Source organism: Temnothorax longispinosus, chromosome 2 (assembly GCF_030848805.1).
Source record: "Temnothorax longispinosus isolate EJ_2023e chromosome 2, Tlon_JGU_v1, whole genome shotgun sequence".
NCBI lineage: Eukaryota > Metazoa > Arthropoda > Insecta > Hymenoptera > Formicidae > Temnothorax > Temnothorax longispinosus.
This window is the reverse complement of record NC_092359.1, coordinates 22,369,292-22,388,682: the sequence shown is the minus strand read 5'-3', so window position 1 is coordinate 22,388,682 and position 19,391 is coordinate 22,369,292. Positions and strand designations below refer to the sequence as shown.

The 19,391-nt window shown below is 38.8% G+C and overlaps 1 protein-coding gene across 1 annotated transcript; it reads right to left on the bottom strand.

The window, feature by feature from the left end:
* Positions 1-249: 249 nt before the first annotated feature.
* Positions 250-16,858, bottom strand: LOC139808981 (uncharacterized). The gene is made up of 5 exons (XM_071771548.1): positions 15,534-16,858; positions 10,336-10,574; positions 4,729-4,869; positions 4,366-4,503; positions 250-3,707 (listed from the first exon to the last, which is right to left on the bottom strand). Exons 1-5 carry the CDS (start codon positions 15,850-15,852, stop codon positions 3,504-3,506), a joined length of 1,041 nt encoding a protein of 346 aa, XP_071627649.1. The 5' UTR covers positions 15,853-16,858; the 3' UTR covers positions 250-3,503.
* Positions 16,859-19,391: the final 2,533 nt, after the last annotated feature.

The following is a 19,391-nucleotide window of genomic DNA, read 5'->3' as shown; positions in this document are numbered from 1 at the left end:
ACTCACTAAAAAGCAAATAATGAAACGTGCATAAAATAACATAACTAAAAAATTTAGAGACAAGTAAAATTTATTGCACCTCAAGCCATTTGATTGGATTTGATTAATATACTTTTTTAGTAAACTAATCTATTAATATTTGTTCTTTAGATGTAAAACACTTTATTAAGTGTTTTGAATTCATTTTTCTTTAGAGGAAATTATGTTGAGGGGGGGATGAAAAAGGTAATATTAAAATAATAACAGGAGTTCGAATGGTCTTTGGTTTAATATGCTACAACAGAACGGGCATTCTGAGGAGAGAAGCCCGTATTTAGATTACATATTCATACATAAAATTGTAATTTGCAGTTTATTACTACATTAAACTATATTATCAGATCATTTGTGTACAATATATGAAGCGATCGCATTAGTTAATCCAAATTCAATTTATGTGTCGCAATATATGGAACGCAATTATCTTATCATTAAAATTTTATTTTTACGGTCCTGCACGATATCTTCTTATTTACAATTATCGGAATTGCTTAATTTTGCAATAAATGAAAACATTTGAAGACCGTATATAGCTTGTCACACTGGTAATTACTTATGTGTTCCATGCATTTTTACAATTTAAGTTGTAATAAAAAGAGACAGAGATTCAAAGCGTATAAAAGTTATTAGATCTATTCTTAGAAAACAATTTTAATATTAATCGACTTTTGGATCTTCAATATTGCTACATTATTTCTTAGAAAAACGTATTTTTATTAAAATTTGCAAAATAACTTTTGCGACGATATTTTCTGTCTCTAAAAAGAATACTTATAAAATAATTAACTTATCAGTATATGTGCGCGAAGGATCAACATTTATAAAGATCTACAAACTATAATGTCACATTATTTTAAAATAATAAATAATAAAATAGGAATATATAAGTAATGATCGAAGTTTGAAATAGAAACATTTAGCTGCAGCTATTTGTTCTCTTCTTTTCCCATTTTTTCTTCCATTCGCTTTTTCTCTCTGTCTCTTTTTTTTATGTCGGAACGGAAGCAAGCGTGGATCGATTCGGAAATGAACAATTAGTCGCCTGAGGGATGTTCTAGGATGCATATCACAGACGCGATGATAAGAAAATAAAAATATATTTTATGCGATGCATGTGTGCGTATATAAATAATGATTTACGCATTAAAATTGCGTCGATGATATCTCGGACTTGTACATATGATTTTACATGTTGCTACTGATGTGAAAATTAAGTATGACAGTACACACCTCGATACGTTATTATTTGCAAATGATCGCACAGTAACTTTTTGGCGTGACCAATCTTTTAGAAAAGATTGGCTACGCGACTATATATGAATCGTAAGTACCAAAAAAATTCTTCTGGTATTGTTTTGAAGACTGCAATGGCGTAAGGTGTATATATGTGAGAAAATATGATTTAATAAATTTAGAAATTTATAAAAATATTAGAAATGGAGTAGATGATGATATAAAAATATATATATCTTATGCGTTAAAAAAATATATATCGATTGTCATGAATAAAATTGTAAATTTGAATCGATTGAAGAAAATCTTCGTGATATACCCTGTTGCCAATAGTCTTCTACAGTCTCGCATATTATTAATAAAAAGTCGATATCGGCATAAAAAAAAAAGATTACGTAAAAGAATATTTTTTAAAAGAATAATATCGAGTAAAATATAATACTAGAAGAATCTCATTTGCCAGTAAAATAATTGCGATCAAAAGTGCGAAATTAACGAGCCTCCTTAAGTTTCTGATTAGAGTTCTCATACCCTGCGAAGGTACGTCAAGAAGAGAAGTAGTAGCAACAGCGCGACACATAATGATGTTCGTCGCGAGGATGCATTCTTCTCCTTTTGCACGATGATAGTAATATTGTGATAATGAAACTCCGTACACACAGGCGAAATAATCGCATGTATGTACGGAGTTTTAATTGTGATATAGCTTTCTCTTTCTCTCTTTCATATACACTAGGCACTTTTAAGCTCAACTAGATACTTTAAATACAATTAATCGGAGTGTAAAATCTTTATAAAAATAAAATAAATAATCTGAATAAATATGGATATACTAATATTATATATATATAATGGTTATATGCAATATGATATTATGTATTGTATATAATATCATATTATATACAAACGTACATATATATACATATATAAGTAGTCAATAAATTATTATATAAGATTGTATGAATCGCTCGCGAAGAGAGGCCTTTTTAACGAGAGGCCTTTTAATGTTGTGGGATTTTCGTGTGCATAATGTAATATGCATTTGATCACGAGAGAACTAAATTACTGCAAGGTTCAAAAGATCATATTTTATTATGAACCTTACAGCAATATTATATTTCTCTCCCTAGCTAGCTCTTTTCTCAACTTATAATTTACTATTTTCTGAGCATAGAATGCGTGTTAAGTGTCATAAGTGTTCATATGTTCAAACCACTATATGACACAAGCAAAATATTATGTGGATATAATCACGCTAGAGAAATCAATTTGAAATTTTTCATGAAATTTTTGTGTGATAACTCTTACTTTTATCGATTGTTCTATATTTTTAAAATTTTTATTTTTTAGTTATTTGTAACAATCGCTTATAGTAGCAGTGATTGTTACAAATATTATTTATATTGAAAAGTATTATTAAGAATCTGAAGTCTTTACTGAAAATCGAGCCAATTAAATCGCGGCCACGTTCGATATTAATAATGTGTCGAAAGAAAAAGGGAACGGATATCACGTTCTTAGATTGTAAGATAACCGTGATACTTGATTGTTATTTCGAGAGTTATTTTACTTTCAATGTTGAACAATTGAGCTATTGAATCTATCTATCCCTACTTTCTTTCTCATATATAAGATCAAATATACACACTCACATTGTACGGCATCTTCGCGCGAAATCATAGCTTGTGTGATATGTGAATATGCATGATTATTGTGTATGTGGCCGTGAATTGAAACGGCGAAAGCCAATGGACCAATAACGATGCGGTTTTTAAATCTTTGTCTCCTATTCTTCTTCATTCTGTTCTACATGCAGCACCGCACAAAGTGACATCAAAGAGCGTCGAAGAGGATGGTGATGAGGTGTCAAGAGCATTGATGGCACTTCTATCTCAAAAATTATTATAGAAGCTTAATACATTAATGGACATTATGATGCGGTATATCAGTCGGTTCGACAATATATCAATCAATCTTCATCGTCGATACCAACGAATAGCCCGATCTTCATTGCAAAGACACATTTCGTTAAAATTGTGCTCTTCCGATAATGAGATATTTTGATAATCAGAAGATGATCCTCTTTCTCTGTCCCTTCTATCCTCTTCCCAATATCATCTCAAGAAAATGAAGCCGTCAATGACCGCGTTAATTTTCTGAGATGAGAGATGGACATCGCTTGGTAGTCCTTCTTCGGCTTTCGCCGTACAGATCTTCAGGATTTGCGCCGATTACAAACGTAGGCGTAGGTGCGAAAACACTTGTATCACGTATTCGAGGCCATTCATGTATTCTCGGAAAATCAGCCAGTCACGCAGATCACGGAACGTCATATCCGTCATCGTTCGGAAATCAGACGTCATGACATCTCGAGTGACATCCGGCCGTCGCGTAACGCTACGCTCCTCTAAAGCGACTTGGATCTCACAGAGAACCTGAGAAGAGAAAAGCATCAGGATATTAGAGACACTTGTAATACACTTGGATAATACGAGTACATTTAATGTAATAACATTTTTTAATTAAAAATGAAGATATTAAAGCAAAGACTACAGACAATTTGCAATTTTTAATATCTATGTAAAGTTGCTCTAATTTTATAAATTTAATTACTAATTTAGAGTTGATCGCAAAAGTAACGAACGTATGTTGTAAGTACGAGGATTGATATAAATGTTAATAATTTTCAATAGAAGATGACTGATTTTTCTGCAGTGATCCTTCAGAATCTGTGTTCTTGAAGTCGACGATGCTCATCAAAAATGACTTAAAAAAACGGAGGAAACTCTACAGGAATTTGAGCGCGCTCAAAGCCATTCGCTGGAATGGTCGATAAAATGGTAGTTAGCGACGATCTTTAACGTCTCAACCTTTACGTAAAACGATCGTAAAACTTGGCAAAACGTCTTTCATCGTGCTTGCGGCAACAGAAGGCAGAATAATTCAGGCTAATTGTACCGATGTTATTGTGAAAGTCGCGCACAGCAGCTTTTTTTTATATCGCACGCCGTGAAAGAGCGACAGGTCGAATGCTCACGGCTCAGCATAATCACTTAGGAGGATAACGGAATTTGATCCGGAAACTAAACTTACCGCTCGAAGTTTCCATTCGGCTTCTGTGAATTTCTGATGATATTTAGGCTGATAATCCTTCTGATCCAAAACTACCTGCTCCAAGCCCACCGCATACTTCTGCATATATTCATACGCATCGACGAGAGACGTGTTAATCTAAAAATATATAAATCCGAACTGTTAATCATCCATTCATAATGCGTGTAGTTATTTATACACATACAATATATGTCGCGAAAAAGAAATATGTATTTGAAAAAAAGATGCATTAGAGAAATATGTATATATATTTCTAGTAAATTATATTCTAATAAATTATTAGTAATAATTACGCAGGTAGATAAAGCAACATAAACTAATATTATTGAAAGCATCACGTACTTCCAGTTTCTCGAGATGCTTCTTATCCAGCTCCTCTCCCAGTTCTTTGGGTATTTCAGATCGTGTAGGCAGCCAAGCGTAATGATTTTTCCTCCACAAATTGTGGACGCTGCCGAAGTCCGTCTTGAAAGTTTGTCTGATCTGCAAAATCATAGAAGAAAAACGTGGGCATGATTAGATGCGTCGTTTCTCTCAAAAAAGGAACCGCAGCATCGAAGAAAGATATGCAGGACTATATCAGGTTTCCTCATCGTCGTCCTCTTAGCGCGCTGCAATCTCGCGGAAATTTGAGAAAAATTATTCCGCGTGGGTGTCGCGTTATTGCTACATTGTTCTGCATATCTTTCATATTCGTTGCGCACAGGAATAGATTAAGGATTAGGGTATATAAAACGATACGTGACATGCATGTGTAAAATCATGTCGTTGTCATTCTGTTATAGGTTGTAATCGTTTATTTAAAACAGCAAGCCGTTTGTTTAATTAATATTCTTCTTTATAATCTAATACGTTTTGATGCAATATTGTACATTCTTTTTAATGAAAAATATTCTTAAGGACAGAAGTATATATGATTCAGCAAGAACATAATGCGAATACAATACAGCAGCGTTTGGCGCTTCGTGTACCTTGACAGCGGTGTATCTCACTGTCACTTTATATTGTCACTTCGCGAAAGGATCACGGACTAGTGCACCGCGCTGCTCTTATTGTATTTCCAGGTATTCGCCAATTGTGCCAGCACTATTGCCAGCGGCAAGTACCGATTCGCTCGCGTTAATTTCTCGCGCGGTAGCGCAGCTAAGCGACGCCACTGGATGTCAGTGAGTTTAGTCACCGATTATACGTCGTGCAACACCTCGTATACGATCAGTCTCCCGATATCCCTAGTTCCTGGTACGATGAAAACGCAGCCGGCCGTGCGAACTGCCGCGTGAGTAACGCACTGTCGGCAGTTCGTGTCGGTTGTCTATGCGAGAGAACGCGCGTGCCACGAGTGGCGGCGCGGCGACGGCACGCTGACTTTTCGGGAATACCGGGATGGGTCAGCTAACAAAAGTCAGCTTAGTCCTTTACCCAGAAATTACTTGGAAACCCGGGTGCCGGCCGAGACACGCCAATTGTCCCATCAGGGATCGCTTACATCGGACGAGTCATTATGAATCACCCGTTGAGCCGGGAAGTGCCGCGAGAAATAGAGAGCGAGGGAAACGTGCTGCAGCTTGCGTAACATATTGGAAGTCACTTCTCGTATTCCATTTTGATATCGTGATTTGATATAGGAAATTGTACCGTTGCACTTGGCATCAGATTTTAAAGAATTAATAAATATTAATTAATAAATATTAATTTATAACAGTTATTTTATAAAATAAAATTTTATCGTACATAATTACATAATTTTTTGTATAACGTCTTGCGTTTATGTTATGTATCTTGATGTATTGACAGTCTTGCAAGCCTTCGAGGCTATGGAATAGGTCATCGGCCTCATGTTATGACAAACAATTGCGATATGGGTTTGAAGATTTAAACAACCGTCTCACACAAGAATTCCGATGTTAACATTTTACATTAATATATATTATCTAGTAAATATTGCTGCATATCGTATGTGCGCATGTGGAAAGATGATTCGATCTCATTGATCTCATATCTTGGATTGTTTTCAATGCAGATAACGCATTGCGTGCACCATTATCTCAAGCGGGAATGGAAATAATCATCGTACGATATTACTCTCACTACTCTAGTACGACCTGCGAGTGCGATAATACATTCGATCGCAAACAACATTCCTGAGAACCACACTGCCAAGAACCACGATTGCGTAGCTTGATAAATCATATATCCCTCGAGGACTGTCCTCCTATCTATCGTACATGACGCCGCGGAAAAATAAGCTTACAAATTCGCGTGCAGGTTAATGAACGAAAATATCGACACGGCCGAGTGGAAAGTAAGCATATACGTGACGACAAGTGGATTTCGAAGGCACGACAAGCGACGGAAATTCATGGCTGGCAAGGGTAGCCCATAGAAAGGCGGCATCGCGGTAGTCATTCATTAAATTCATTCCCTCGTTATGGCATGTTCGATCTCGTGTACCTGCGGCCACTCGTGCGCCGATCAGTGATCGGCCCTTCTCACGCCCCGGTCGTTACGAAAGCGTCCAAGAGAATACAAAGATATCTTTTGAGCCCATTACTTTGTATCGAAAAATATTAAATACTCACACAAGAGGCCGGCCACTAATTGCGTCATCGACTGTTACTGCTAATAATAACGCAAAGCTTCCTAGGCGTATAGGTATACGTAATGAGGAACCTGATGGGTAATTAAATGGAATTTTACGGTAATTTTGTGTAAGCAGTCCTCTAATAAATACATTAGCGAGACCTACGCGTCTATCTATACGAATAGAGCTCTCTCCTAAGCCTGCGTCCACCTTTCCTCCTTTCAGGTGCCGAAAAGAACTCGTTTTCATCGTCGCGTTTTATGATGTGTTAGTTACATTCACGTGGTGACTCTCAATCCGCCTGAGAATCGATACTTCGGCAAATCTTTGTTTTAACGCGATACGGAAAACGGTGCTGGAAGTCACAAAGTTCCAAAACAATCGCCGTGATCTTTGTTTCGCGCTTCGAAACGCTTGAATATTCCTCACACATTTTCGCTGCGAGATATATAAATACGGAGGAGAGATTGCGAGAGAGAGAGAGAGCGGGAACGAGCCCGGGAAAAGGTGGTAAAGCGGAACAAAAAGGGTAGAATGAAAGGAATTGTCGCTAACAACCACTGGCGGCGGACAAATCTGTGGCGCGGGTCTTTTGTGCCTCGTAAAAGTCTCGTCGGCCACACTGGAGCACGAATAATCGTAAAACCGGGCTGGAAGCTGGCAGGAAGTAGGCTGGAAGGAATAGGTATGGCTCTCCGCGCGGCGCTGCCGAGGACCCGTCAAAATCAATTAGCCTTTCAGTCTTTCTTCTAGCGCGGCTTCACCGCTGTACCGCTTATTAGAAGTTATAAAATTTCGGTGTGACGGCTTCGAGACCCAATCGAATGGTTCGCGATATCGATACATCCTATGAAATTTTTTGATAATTCCGTCAATAATTTCTATAAATGTTATTGATGAACTTTGAGTAGTATATTGATTGTGCAGATTCTTAGATTTTTTTCCTGATATAGAAACGTTGTTAATCAAGTTATAATTCTGATTTTTGTGATAATATTTATACGAATGTTCTTATATGACTTTATAAGGATAAATTGAGAATTCACGCGATCGCGATGGCCATCACGCGGATTACGCGTCCGGAAAATATGTCACCGCGCAGAGAAACGACGCGAGTGGACATAGAAATACAGCAGTATACCATGATAGGAGATATGTGTCGTATATATCGAGGCAAGTACATGCACTGGCAGGTTGTATATCCGGTCTGGGCTTTAGTATGCAGGCGGCGTGCCAGTGTAGCGTATAGGTGTCCATACGCGGTGGAGAGGGGGCAGCTTCCGATTCTGATTTATTGGAATCCTCCGCTTCCGATATTTTATCCGATTCCTTCACGTACTGGCGCGTCTGCACACGTGCGAAAACGTAGACGTTGTCCGTCGCTATCGCGATTTGCAAATATTGCGGACGGTTGAACTCGATTTATAAATTACTCATAGGCGACGTATAAAGACGATGAACCGCCGTGCATCGTGACGAAACAATGAAAGTTTGAAGATAAAACAAACGGCAGAAAGACGAAACGCAACAGATAGATCCATGATCGCGAGTTGACGATTGTGCTCTAAAGATTTTCAATTATCCCGGAAGCCACTTGCGAGAATGGCTCCATCAGTTGCGAAAGATTGCGAGGTCCGCCGCAAACTTTCCTTGTCGTTTGCCACACACGCGACAGATACATTGGTCGTGAGATTTCCGCCGTTCTCAGTATCCTTGGCTAATCTACTCCTTTCTCTCCTTGAGAGCCGGTAGACGGCCTACGCTGAACCGATAACGAGTGTTGAGGACGGTGAAGACACTGGACCACCAGACAGTGTGTCGCCGCAAGTAGATATCAGTGGAGGAAGGCGCCCCTGGAGCTGTTAGCCTCGCCGCGAGCATAGAGCCGAGCCGGAGAGGAGAGAAACTTGATTCTTCCCTGTCATCATGTTCAACTGTGACTTCATTCCTTTTCCATGCCATCTTTCATATGTCGCAAGTGGCGAGGCATTTACACGTGCGCGAGTTATTGTCTTTCTTGTCCAAGGGTAGGAACGAGAGTTGTGCGCGGCCGGTATGATATCGAATTATGCGCTGACTTAGAAAAACATCGGTATCCGGTATCGCCGCGCGATGATGTAACGGGAACGCTTTTTAACCAAGGCTTCAGCTGGAGCCGCAGGGCGAAACGGGCCCTATAACGCGAAGAGGCAGAAATACCCTTTCTCGATGCACGCGACGAATGATAATTTACTCGGTCGTATACCCGCTTCACCTAGGTAAATACCGTTCGCGCGAGTGGAGGTCGGTCTTTGTCTGGTCTTAAATGATATCTGCGATCAATCATGGGTGTCTATTTCTGGATATCATTACTTGGCGAAACGCAATCGTTTAAGAGTTAATGACTGGCGCTTTCTCGCTTCTTGCTCTTTTTTGGAAGTCTAAATTTTCTCATACATGTTATTGAAACACGCGAAATCAACAAACGGAGTTGCGTTTCAAGCGGATTACACATAAAGATATAGGATAATCTTTCTTGAAAAACTGATGAAATTTGGAATGCAAAACATCACCTCTGTTTCTGCGGTTTTCGAGTCAGTCTCTTTTTTTGGATTGCTCTTAGAGAGAAACCTTGAGAAACCGCTTGGGTCTGGTGCGTGATTTATTGTCCTTGGCCATAGATAATAAGGTACGATTGGTTGGGAAGATTCTTTCGAAACAAAAATTTCTCGCTATGTATTTATTTGCCTCATAAAATCGATTACTATTTTTAGAATCCAAAACACAGTTACAACTTTAAGAAGCATAATAGCTGAATAAATAATTGAGAATAAAGAATAGATAATTAACGTTTTGTTAGGTAAAATATAATGTAATTAGAGACTGTTCAATTTAATATATTTAATGTAAATTCAACAAATTCAATGCAAATTTATTGTAATTTGAAATAAGAAGTGTAATGAAATCCATATTGCAAAGTTGAGCTGTAATATTTACTATTACATACTATTACATTATATTTTTACAATAAGCAAAAATAAAATTTATTTAATGAGACGTTTTCGAATAATGTAAAGACGCGGCATGATTTATAAGATCGGAAGCTTCTTCAAAGATCTATGTGACTCGTGGAACTGCGATCGAACGTTTGGATGACCGGAAGTACTACCATAACCGCCTTCCGCTCGAGGTTCCCTCACTCCAATCCCCTTCCAGAGGTCATACCAGTAATTATCGAAGAATTGATGAGCTTAATTCTTCAATAAAACCACCGATATCGTATCGATGTGAATTATAACGATAAGCATGGAAAAAAAGATACGCAGCTAAATATTTCGAAGAGGACGACAATGCGAAAAAAAGAGAGAAATATGTATTCTGTTACTTACAAATTCATCTCTAAAAAGCTGCGCATGCTTCAACGCCGTTCTCGCTTGGAGTACTATTTGGTTGAGGAGATCATGGTCCTCCAACTGAGCAATGTCCGGATTGGAGCCGTTTGTTCGTAATTTGGTAGAGACGCCACAGGGATTTACCCATTTCATATCGTCCGTTTTGTTCGGGGAATTCATTACTGGGGCACTTTGCACCGACAGCGCTAGCAGAATCAACAAGGCACTGCCTAACCCTGGAAACAAAAATAGTCACCTTAGATTTCTTGTCCTATATAACGGTCTTTATTATATACATTAAATTATAATTAAATTATCTATCACAATGTGGAATTCGCTTTTATTCTATGCTATTAAAGTGCCATTTCGATAACTGGCTAAGTAAATATTAAATTATTTGAGTTTTTTGGATGAAATTGCAATTTACATCATATTAAAGAGTGTTTCCATTTACGCATCGAACAATCAGAGCAATTCACGAGGCGCGTTTTTCGTTTTTACACGTTAATGCTCTTATTGCTCCGTATATTTCAGTACGTTGTATATCCAATAGTAAGTTCTATAAAGATTGCGGAAACAGTTACAGTAATATAGTTTCATCGAAGATCCAGCGACGAACCGAGTGCTATGGGATTGAACCCATTCCGTGATGAAGATTAACTTGTGTAGGGGCATCATTAACGGAATTGTCTGAGTCTTAAGAAAAAAGGGACAAATCGAAGATACTGCTCAATGTTCGGTGGTAATCACGATTTAACGTGAGAGAGCGCGCGAGATGCCTGCGTGAAATTATCATTGAGCTTCCGGCTCATTGGCCCTCCGTTTCCACCCTCGGGGATTCACTCGTCGATAGTAAGCGCCTAAATGGTAGATTCCGATCGGGACCGTCTTATGATCATCCGGCAGTTTCAAGATCACCGCACGTCGAATTACGTTCCCGCGAATTCGTCGTCGCATTATTACGCGAGTTACGACCCTTGATGAGGGGCCTCAGATCACGTGCAGCGGTACGACGACAAACCATCAACAGTTGTGCGTACGCATTTGAAGGATGTATAACGACGGGAGACTACCGCATACGACGTGTTGCCTGCATTTAATCCATGTTCTCTCTCTCTCTCTCTCTCTCTCTCTCTCTCTCTCTCTCACTTTACCGCCGTTTCGAAGAGGTCTCAAAAAATGCACGCATTGAACGTACACTGCTAAGTGTAATTGTTGATTTAAAGTTAAATCGATTTTCATAAGATATGACATTCTACATTTGTCAATATTATAAATTCTATCGTATTTATATCGGAAGTTGTGTGTCTTCTTTCTCTTCTCTGAAGTCAATCGTGATCTATAATAAGAAAATTTATGCAATAAAAAGCTGTTTTCTTTTGTTGATTGACTTTATCATCGTTATTTGACAGTATTTATCGTGTTTCAAATATAACGGAGTATCATGTTGTATTTTCCGATCAGTAAAAAATGTCATTTTAAAGTATTGAGTCGAAGTTTTACACAAGTTCAGCTTTTTAATTTATATCGTTATAGTTGGACTGGACGGGTAAGCGCGCGACTGAAAACCGGAGGTGTGTCGTACCATCCGCAGGCGCTAACGAATTTAATTTTAATGTGCATGAACGCATGATGGAGCCGACGGACGCGCCGTACAAACGAAGGGAGACAGAAATGCAGACGGAAAAAGAGCGAGATGTAGAGAAAACGAGGAGTGGGACGGGGCATGGGGAGACGCCTCGAACACTTAACGCATATTAATGAGCGGCTCTTAAGTGCGTTCTGCGTTGCGATGAGAGAGCAATTTGCCGCAGGGAAGTTTGCGCCCCAAAGTGACGACGCAAAACCGTGTCGGCCAACGGCGGCGACAACATTGCCATAATTTTTAAAAACGAAACACGCTACGATTCGCTACTAGTTTATAAAACCAAATCTCAAAGACGCTAAACGTTAAATTCGTTTGCGCGCCTAATCTATGTGCTGGAATCCGTATTTTAATACAGATAGGTCACACAACGCCTAATTCGCGAAATAAGAAATAAATAAAAAGCTAAATCACGTGAATTTTTATGTAGTTATTATAGTTGCGATGGCGTGTATTGTAAAACGTTGCCTCGATTTCTTCTTTTCGTAACTAATTGCATAATACACAACGGCGAATCAATAAAAACACATTTTTGCACTTTATTTTCACGGAAATAATAGTAGAAAAGAAGAAGAAGAAGAAGTATCTTCGAAGGGGCGATATAATCCTGGCGGAAAACGTCCAATTAATGTCTGCTAATGATGTTAGGAGAAACACGTGTATACTTGCAACTTGCACTTTTTTCGCCCATATACGAAAAAGACCGTATCGAGAGAAAGAGAGAGAAACAGCCATTCATACTGCAAAGTATTTTTATTGCGCCGCAAATTCACAGTGATCCACGTAAATGATCTTGGCTATCCGGATCTCCTTACTCGCTCAAAGACATCGTTTACTTTCTCTTATTTCTTTAATTACTGCGCCTTTTTTTCTCTCCTCGGACGTTTAATTGCTATGCGATTAGTGCTCCATGATCGGTCAATTTTGTCAACGGAGAAAGGGATACGATGATATAGGCATACTTTCAGATCAATTCTCATTCTCGAGAAGAAAGAAATTTAAAGCCGCGTGCGATCTTGTCGTTCAAAACTTATATTTTCGTGTTTACTTAATCCAGGAACTATGCGTCGCGACTTTAATTGTTTTTCGCAGAAATACGTCGATATGCCGTATGGCGGAAAACTATTGTCGTCGATATACTATTGTTGGCAAACATTATTTTTTTAACACATATACGTATGTAACAAATATTTCCTTATCTGCACGATTCTCTAAAAATATATATATATATGGATTAAATATAAATATATTAAATATATATTTTTTTCGTCGCGCAATTGCTATTTTATCAATAAAGAATAGTTAGTTCTCGAAACATTCGGCAGATGATAGGCTTTGGCGCCATTTTACCCTCCTTTATACTTTCCCTGGTACCGTCTACATATCGCCGATACCGCGAGGGCCTACCTCAACGACGACTCTCAACGACGGCGTTCCATCGAAATTCCTAAGAACCCGCGGCCGCGTTGAAAAAAGTATCGCGCACAAAGCCGGTGAACACCGGTGCAAAGCGCATCTCTGCTGTCGGCCAACAAGAAAGACGGTGAAAAATGCGGTAATGACGCACTGTCCTCGCATTGCTCGCGACAATTATACCCCATTACGCCCGACCCGCTACTCCCTTTTCTTCCGTTCGTGTCTACGGACCGAGGCACGTTGCGGTAGGTCGCAATACGCGGCGCGCATATACGTTTGACAATTTATTATAGATTATTCTCCGTCAATTCCTCGTTGTCATAAAAGAATGACGCGTGAAAGTCACCGCTATTGTAAACACGAAGTCACCCTGTCGTATCACCCTGTCGACTTGTTCTAAAAGAGGTTTTGTCTCGCTTGAGAATGAGAGCAACAAAATGCCCATGTATCATCTGATTTTGAAGTATAAAAGTATCTGAGCATCTAGCCCAGATATTTAAAAGATGAACCTCTGCAGAGGTTCAGCTTTTCACGGTTCGTAGAACCTAAGGATTTAAACCACCTGTAGGACCCTAGCTGTTCAACAGGTGGGCGGACGGAGGCAAATATACCGCACGTCCTGGCACGTGCCGTGTTTTGAATTCATTCCGGGAAATCTAGAGCTCCTCTATTATACATCCTTCTCGATTTTACTGAGAATTTGGAAGAGGCAGATAAGACAGCAAATGAAAACGCGTATAGACTTAAAAGATTCGCAAACTTGTAAACGAAGAATCGATAAGGAGGACCGTTACAAGTCGGATGACTAATACGCGTTCATCGGCATGCTCGAAAATGACGTCAAAGTCGCAAAAGAGAATGACATGAGCGACAATGAACCGAATAAAAAAAAAGTGTAATATCACGTTTATATAATGTATATTGCATCTTTTATCTTACCGATACGCGAAAAGAAAATATTCAGAGTTGCTATACATTTCTACACAAAAATTTATGTTGAGACATTGCTAATTAATTAAAAAAGTAATTAAGAATCTAATATATACAATGTATTCTTTTGTATAGTGATGCTTACGAATCAAAAGCATTATTTATATTATTATACAGTAGAGTTTAATGTATTATAAAAGAATGGCATAATATTATGTAAAAAAATTATAATTTTCATAAGTTAACATAAAAAGTTTAAAATTTCCATTGGCAACTGAAGAAAATAAAATCACGCATACTTGTAGACCGATATACTTAAAGCCCAGTTTAATGATACTTATCACAATACGAGCCGTTCAATGATTAAGGTTTCGAGACACACGCGGGTTTTACCATCAGGTCATAATCGCATCGCGGGTGCAGATTTACGAGTCATAATCAAGTTTATCGATGTTAGCCAAGTAATAGGATTCTTGAGCTCTACTTTCACACACGAATCGGTATTTCTCATTTCGGATCTATGACTAATATACAGAAATTCACGGAAAATTTGGCTGAATCTTGAAGGTGCAACCAATTATATTCAATAGATAGGTATATTTGTGAAGTCAGTTTATATATTTTCGCGTCGATGTTACGAAAGGTTAGTAAGGAGTGAGGGGTATAAACAACTGGCTTGATGCAAATGAAGCAAATCCTGATATGATTTCTAAATCAATTCGGAGAAAGCCTTGCAGCCGGAAAGAGGATGCAACTTTTATATTGACAACGACCACGCTGCAAAGATAGAACCGTACGATGCAACAGCCGAAATATTATTAAAATAATTACGTAATACATTTTGCTGAATTATCACGATCTCAAATCAATCGATGTAGTATAATGTCCGTTTAAGGACACAATAAAAGTATTTTTTTTGTATGGCAATCAATATTGCACCTGCTAATAACTCGTTTTATGTTACATTAAAATACTTCAATATATATGACGCTCCGATCTGTAATGCATTAATCGGCAATTTCTGGGTCAAAAATTTTAATTAATTTACTTTTTGTTTAGTTGTAGCAAATAATGTTAATTTTCAACATTTATTTGTACAATTATCGTTGCTAGCATTAAGCTTACTGTGTAATCTGATGTTTTGTGTGTGTATGTGTGTATGTGCGTGTATGGATGTATGTGTGCGATGGTACCTTCGACTTACTTAGAGATCTGAGTACGCTGGAGGATGCATTAGAATGTCGCGTTCTCCGGTCGTGATAAAATGTTGGCATGAGGTGCGAATCACTCTTTTTCTCTCCTTTAAGCGTTTTCGCGGTTGTCTCTTTGACGTAATGACATCTCGTGACGATGTCGTCCTGATATTTGGTTTGTTGCAACGATGAGATCGCAGACTCCGATGTCAGCGCGTTGACTCGCATGGTATGGTCGCCATGGACCCGGTGGGACGTAGTCCTCTGATCGCGGGTGAGTATGATCTCCATTGGCATCGATTGATTCTCTAACGCGTTCTTCACAATCATCGTGATCGCATAACACTATCACGCGGGCACTCGCGAACGCATCAGCCTCAGAAGGCGGGAGTAGCGCCGTATCCCTCGCGGAATCTCTTCGCGTCAGCGATGTATGTATGCGAGCAATAGATACACGTGCGTTATTCTATATATGTATATAGACATGGACGGTGCGTGTGTGCTTCAACGTGTTCCGTCATACGATACCGCACCGATTCCCGATTACCTGAGGGGTTGTCACAATCGAAAAACAGTCTGCACAGATTCACAATCCGTTTGGCACTGGTCCCAGCACACGCGATGCACTGATTCTTATATGAGGGGGGTAGAGGGGTTGTGGGATCCTGAGAGAGAAAGAGGGGAGGGGGGGTGGGTGCTTGATAAGATGGCGGGGGTACTCAAGATGAAGAGAAAGAATCAGAGGGATACACTGTTAGGGGTAGCCCTCGTGCGTTTTCCTCTACTTTTTACGGTTCTTCGTCTTCGTCTTTGGTTGTCTCTTTCACTGTTATACTTCCCCGCTTCCAATTGTCCGTTTTCTTTCTCTACCGTATTTTTCACGCCTTCACAGGGCTGTGTCTCAGTTTCACATTTCTAATTGAAAAGGTAAGTTTGCTTTCAAAAGATGCTGGACGGTCACTGAATGATTTATCTCTCTTCCGATTTGCCGTACGGTCTGAGGTGCGGAGAAAGAGAGACGCGGCCAATCAAGCGAATAGACAGGTTAAGAAGGCGGGCGAAGCAAATTGTTCGTTTGTCGTTATAGTAGGAGCGAACTTGTAGTTGAGCGAACTAAGGGGGAACGGTAGTGGAGGTCTATCCGTCTGCCTTGGACGTACGTAGATCACCTCTCACTGTCGTGTACAGTCTTTATCTATTGTATTCTCTTTCGTCCCTCTTTCCTCCTTCTTTTTCCCTTTCTTCCTTCCTTCCTCCCTCTTCCTTCCTGTTCGGACGCAGCTCTTTCACTCTTTCTATCACCTCGTGCGCCCCCGGTGTATGACTGTCAGTGTATGGTACTGGCCACTCCGTCGACCGGTGCCTATATACGATTGTAAAGTCACCGAAGCACGTGGCCCGCACCCCGCTTTCGGCCAATCCTCCCACCATTCCCGCCCTTCCTCGATCACCCGCGCTTGTGGTTGCTCACCTCTTCTCTCGTCTTCTATTCTTTCTATTCGTATTCTTCCTCCTTCTCTTCACCGTCAACGTCGCCACCGCCGCCACCTCCTTCGTCCATCATCTCTTCCCTTCTCCTGCACGTTAGGTTTCCAACGCGGCTCCTACCCCCTCCACCAACGAGATCTGGTGGTTCAGGACTTCGCGACTCATTCATAACTCCTCGCGAACAACTTGGTATCCCCTCTTAATCTGCCCCCACTACGTGTACGTAGTAGGCGATAGTCACCCAACGTCGACTCACGGTCGACCTGCCGTACATTGTAGTTTCATCTCTCGAGCCTCTCTAGTGATATTAAGTATCACGAATGGATATTGAGATTTATTGTAATTAATATTTGCAAAAATTGACCTTGCTCCAAGTATCGTGAAGAGATGACACAATTTTGCTAATTTATAAATAGCTCCAACAACTATAATTTAATAAATTATTATTCTTTTTCATTATTTGTATTTTTGCTTGCTTTGCTCCATTTCATTTAATGTATATAAAAGTAAAAATTCTTAACATAGAGTTTCAATTCGAGGAAAAAAAATCAATTCGAGAGAAATATTAAGTATATAGATAAATTAGTTGAATAAACGTATTTCAATATAATAATAAAAATAGGATTAAAATAAAAATGATTAGTTTTTATACTGAAATCGTAATTACGCGAAAAATATCCTTGTCAGCACGTGAATGCTCTTTCAGTCCTTATTATATCGCAGAAATGTACATAGTTGATTCATCGCGTAGTTGGTTTCTTCGTAAAAATCGTAACATATAAATGTATTGTTGCAGATAAAATGAATCTGTCGATAAAGGTAATTATAGCATAGGAACATTCCGCCTTGTAGAGATGAATGTGTGCGTCAGTAGCGCGGCCGTACGCGCGATTCCGCTAATTGTCGACGAAGGCGTGACACCATTCGTTATCCCCGGTCGAGAATCTCGTACGTCCGTAGCATCTTCGTTATCATTGCGAAAAGTTCATGGCATTAATGAACGATGTTAATAATGGTAGGTCGCGATTCTTCGTCATGGCAACGTCAGTACGTACACATACATTTCTGTAGACACAACAATGATGCTGATAGTATTCATGATGACGTTAATAGTAATTACTACAATGTTTCGTGCGGTTGCCCATGCCACAGTGTCGTTGTCAGATCTTGACATTGTCAGAATAAAAAGATCTTCAGAGTCGAAGACTTACCACTTTGTATGTGTATTTATATTTCTCTTATCATGTTTAACAAAATAGTATCTTATACACTTATTGAAAATGTTTAATCTGAAATTAGCATATAATGAACTTGATTCATGAATTGTATATATACTGTTAGTTCTTTCCACGTTGCATGTCAATTAATCATCATATTAATTTTCAAAATTGATGAATCAAAGTATACATCCGATACAGATGGAATTTTTTTGCAGAAGCGGGAAGATTTCCACCTGATCAAGTGATCCAGGTTCTTCCCCTCTCGCGCTTCGAATTTTCTCACCGCGGCGCACACACTCCCCACTCAAAACTACGTTCGTATCCTCTTTTACCTCCCACTTAGAGTCAATGATGACGTCTCCTTTCACTAGCTCTTGAATGCTTACGTACATTCGTACCTCCGTATTACTGAAGTTGGAAGTATGCACGCGTCTGTGACAAATCGGTTGTACTTCCGAAAGGATTTTCTTAGAATGAACACCGGATTCTCGGTGCAAGATATGATTCCGACTGACAAATATTTTCGAGGAATCTAGTCTAAGATGTGGTCCAGATGTGGTTATTTATAATTAAGACGGAAAGATTTAGGAGAGATTTTTAATTAATTATTGTGGTGGAGTTAATTATATATAACACACGTGCTCTTGACGTTGCGTAATATGACAAATTAATTATAACAATTGTACGGATAACCTTTGAGACAATAATATAGAATGTATGTTTCCATTCTGATTGATCATTAAATGTAAATTAAAAATGTTATTAATGAAGATTACTTTGTTGATGTAAAACAGTTTTGATAAGAATTTTTAATACATATATATTATATATAATATAGTCTCCGACTTGCATCTCGAAAAAGTGGCGAGCGAACCACGTGAGGCTTGTAAATTTGAAGCCCCTGATTGCATCACCTAACGTAATCAATCAATGAATAACGCAATGGATTCTCTATCAAAGTTTCTTAAAATCGTATTAGATTCATTTTCGATAGATTAGCCCCCTTTAATGAAATTTTTGATATCATCCGTTTTTAACAAATGTTTTCAATTATTGGCACTTCTTATATTATCTTACTAAAAACTCGCTAAGATAATAAATAATTTTATGTCTAGTTTCGTAAGCCATAATGAGTTACGAAAAGGTTTTGATACTATATTC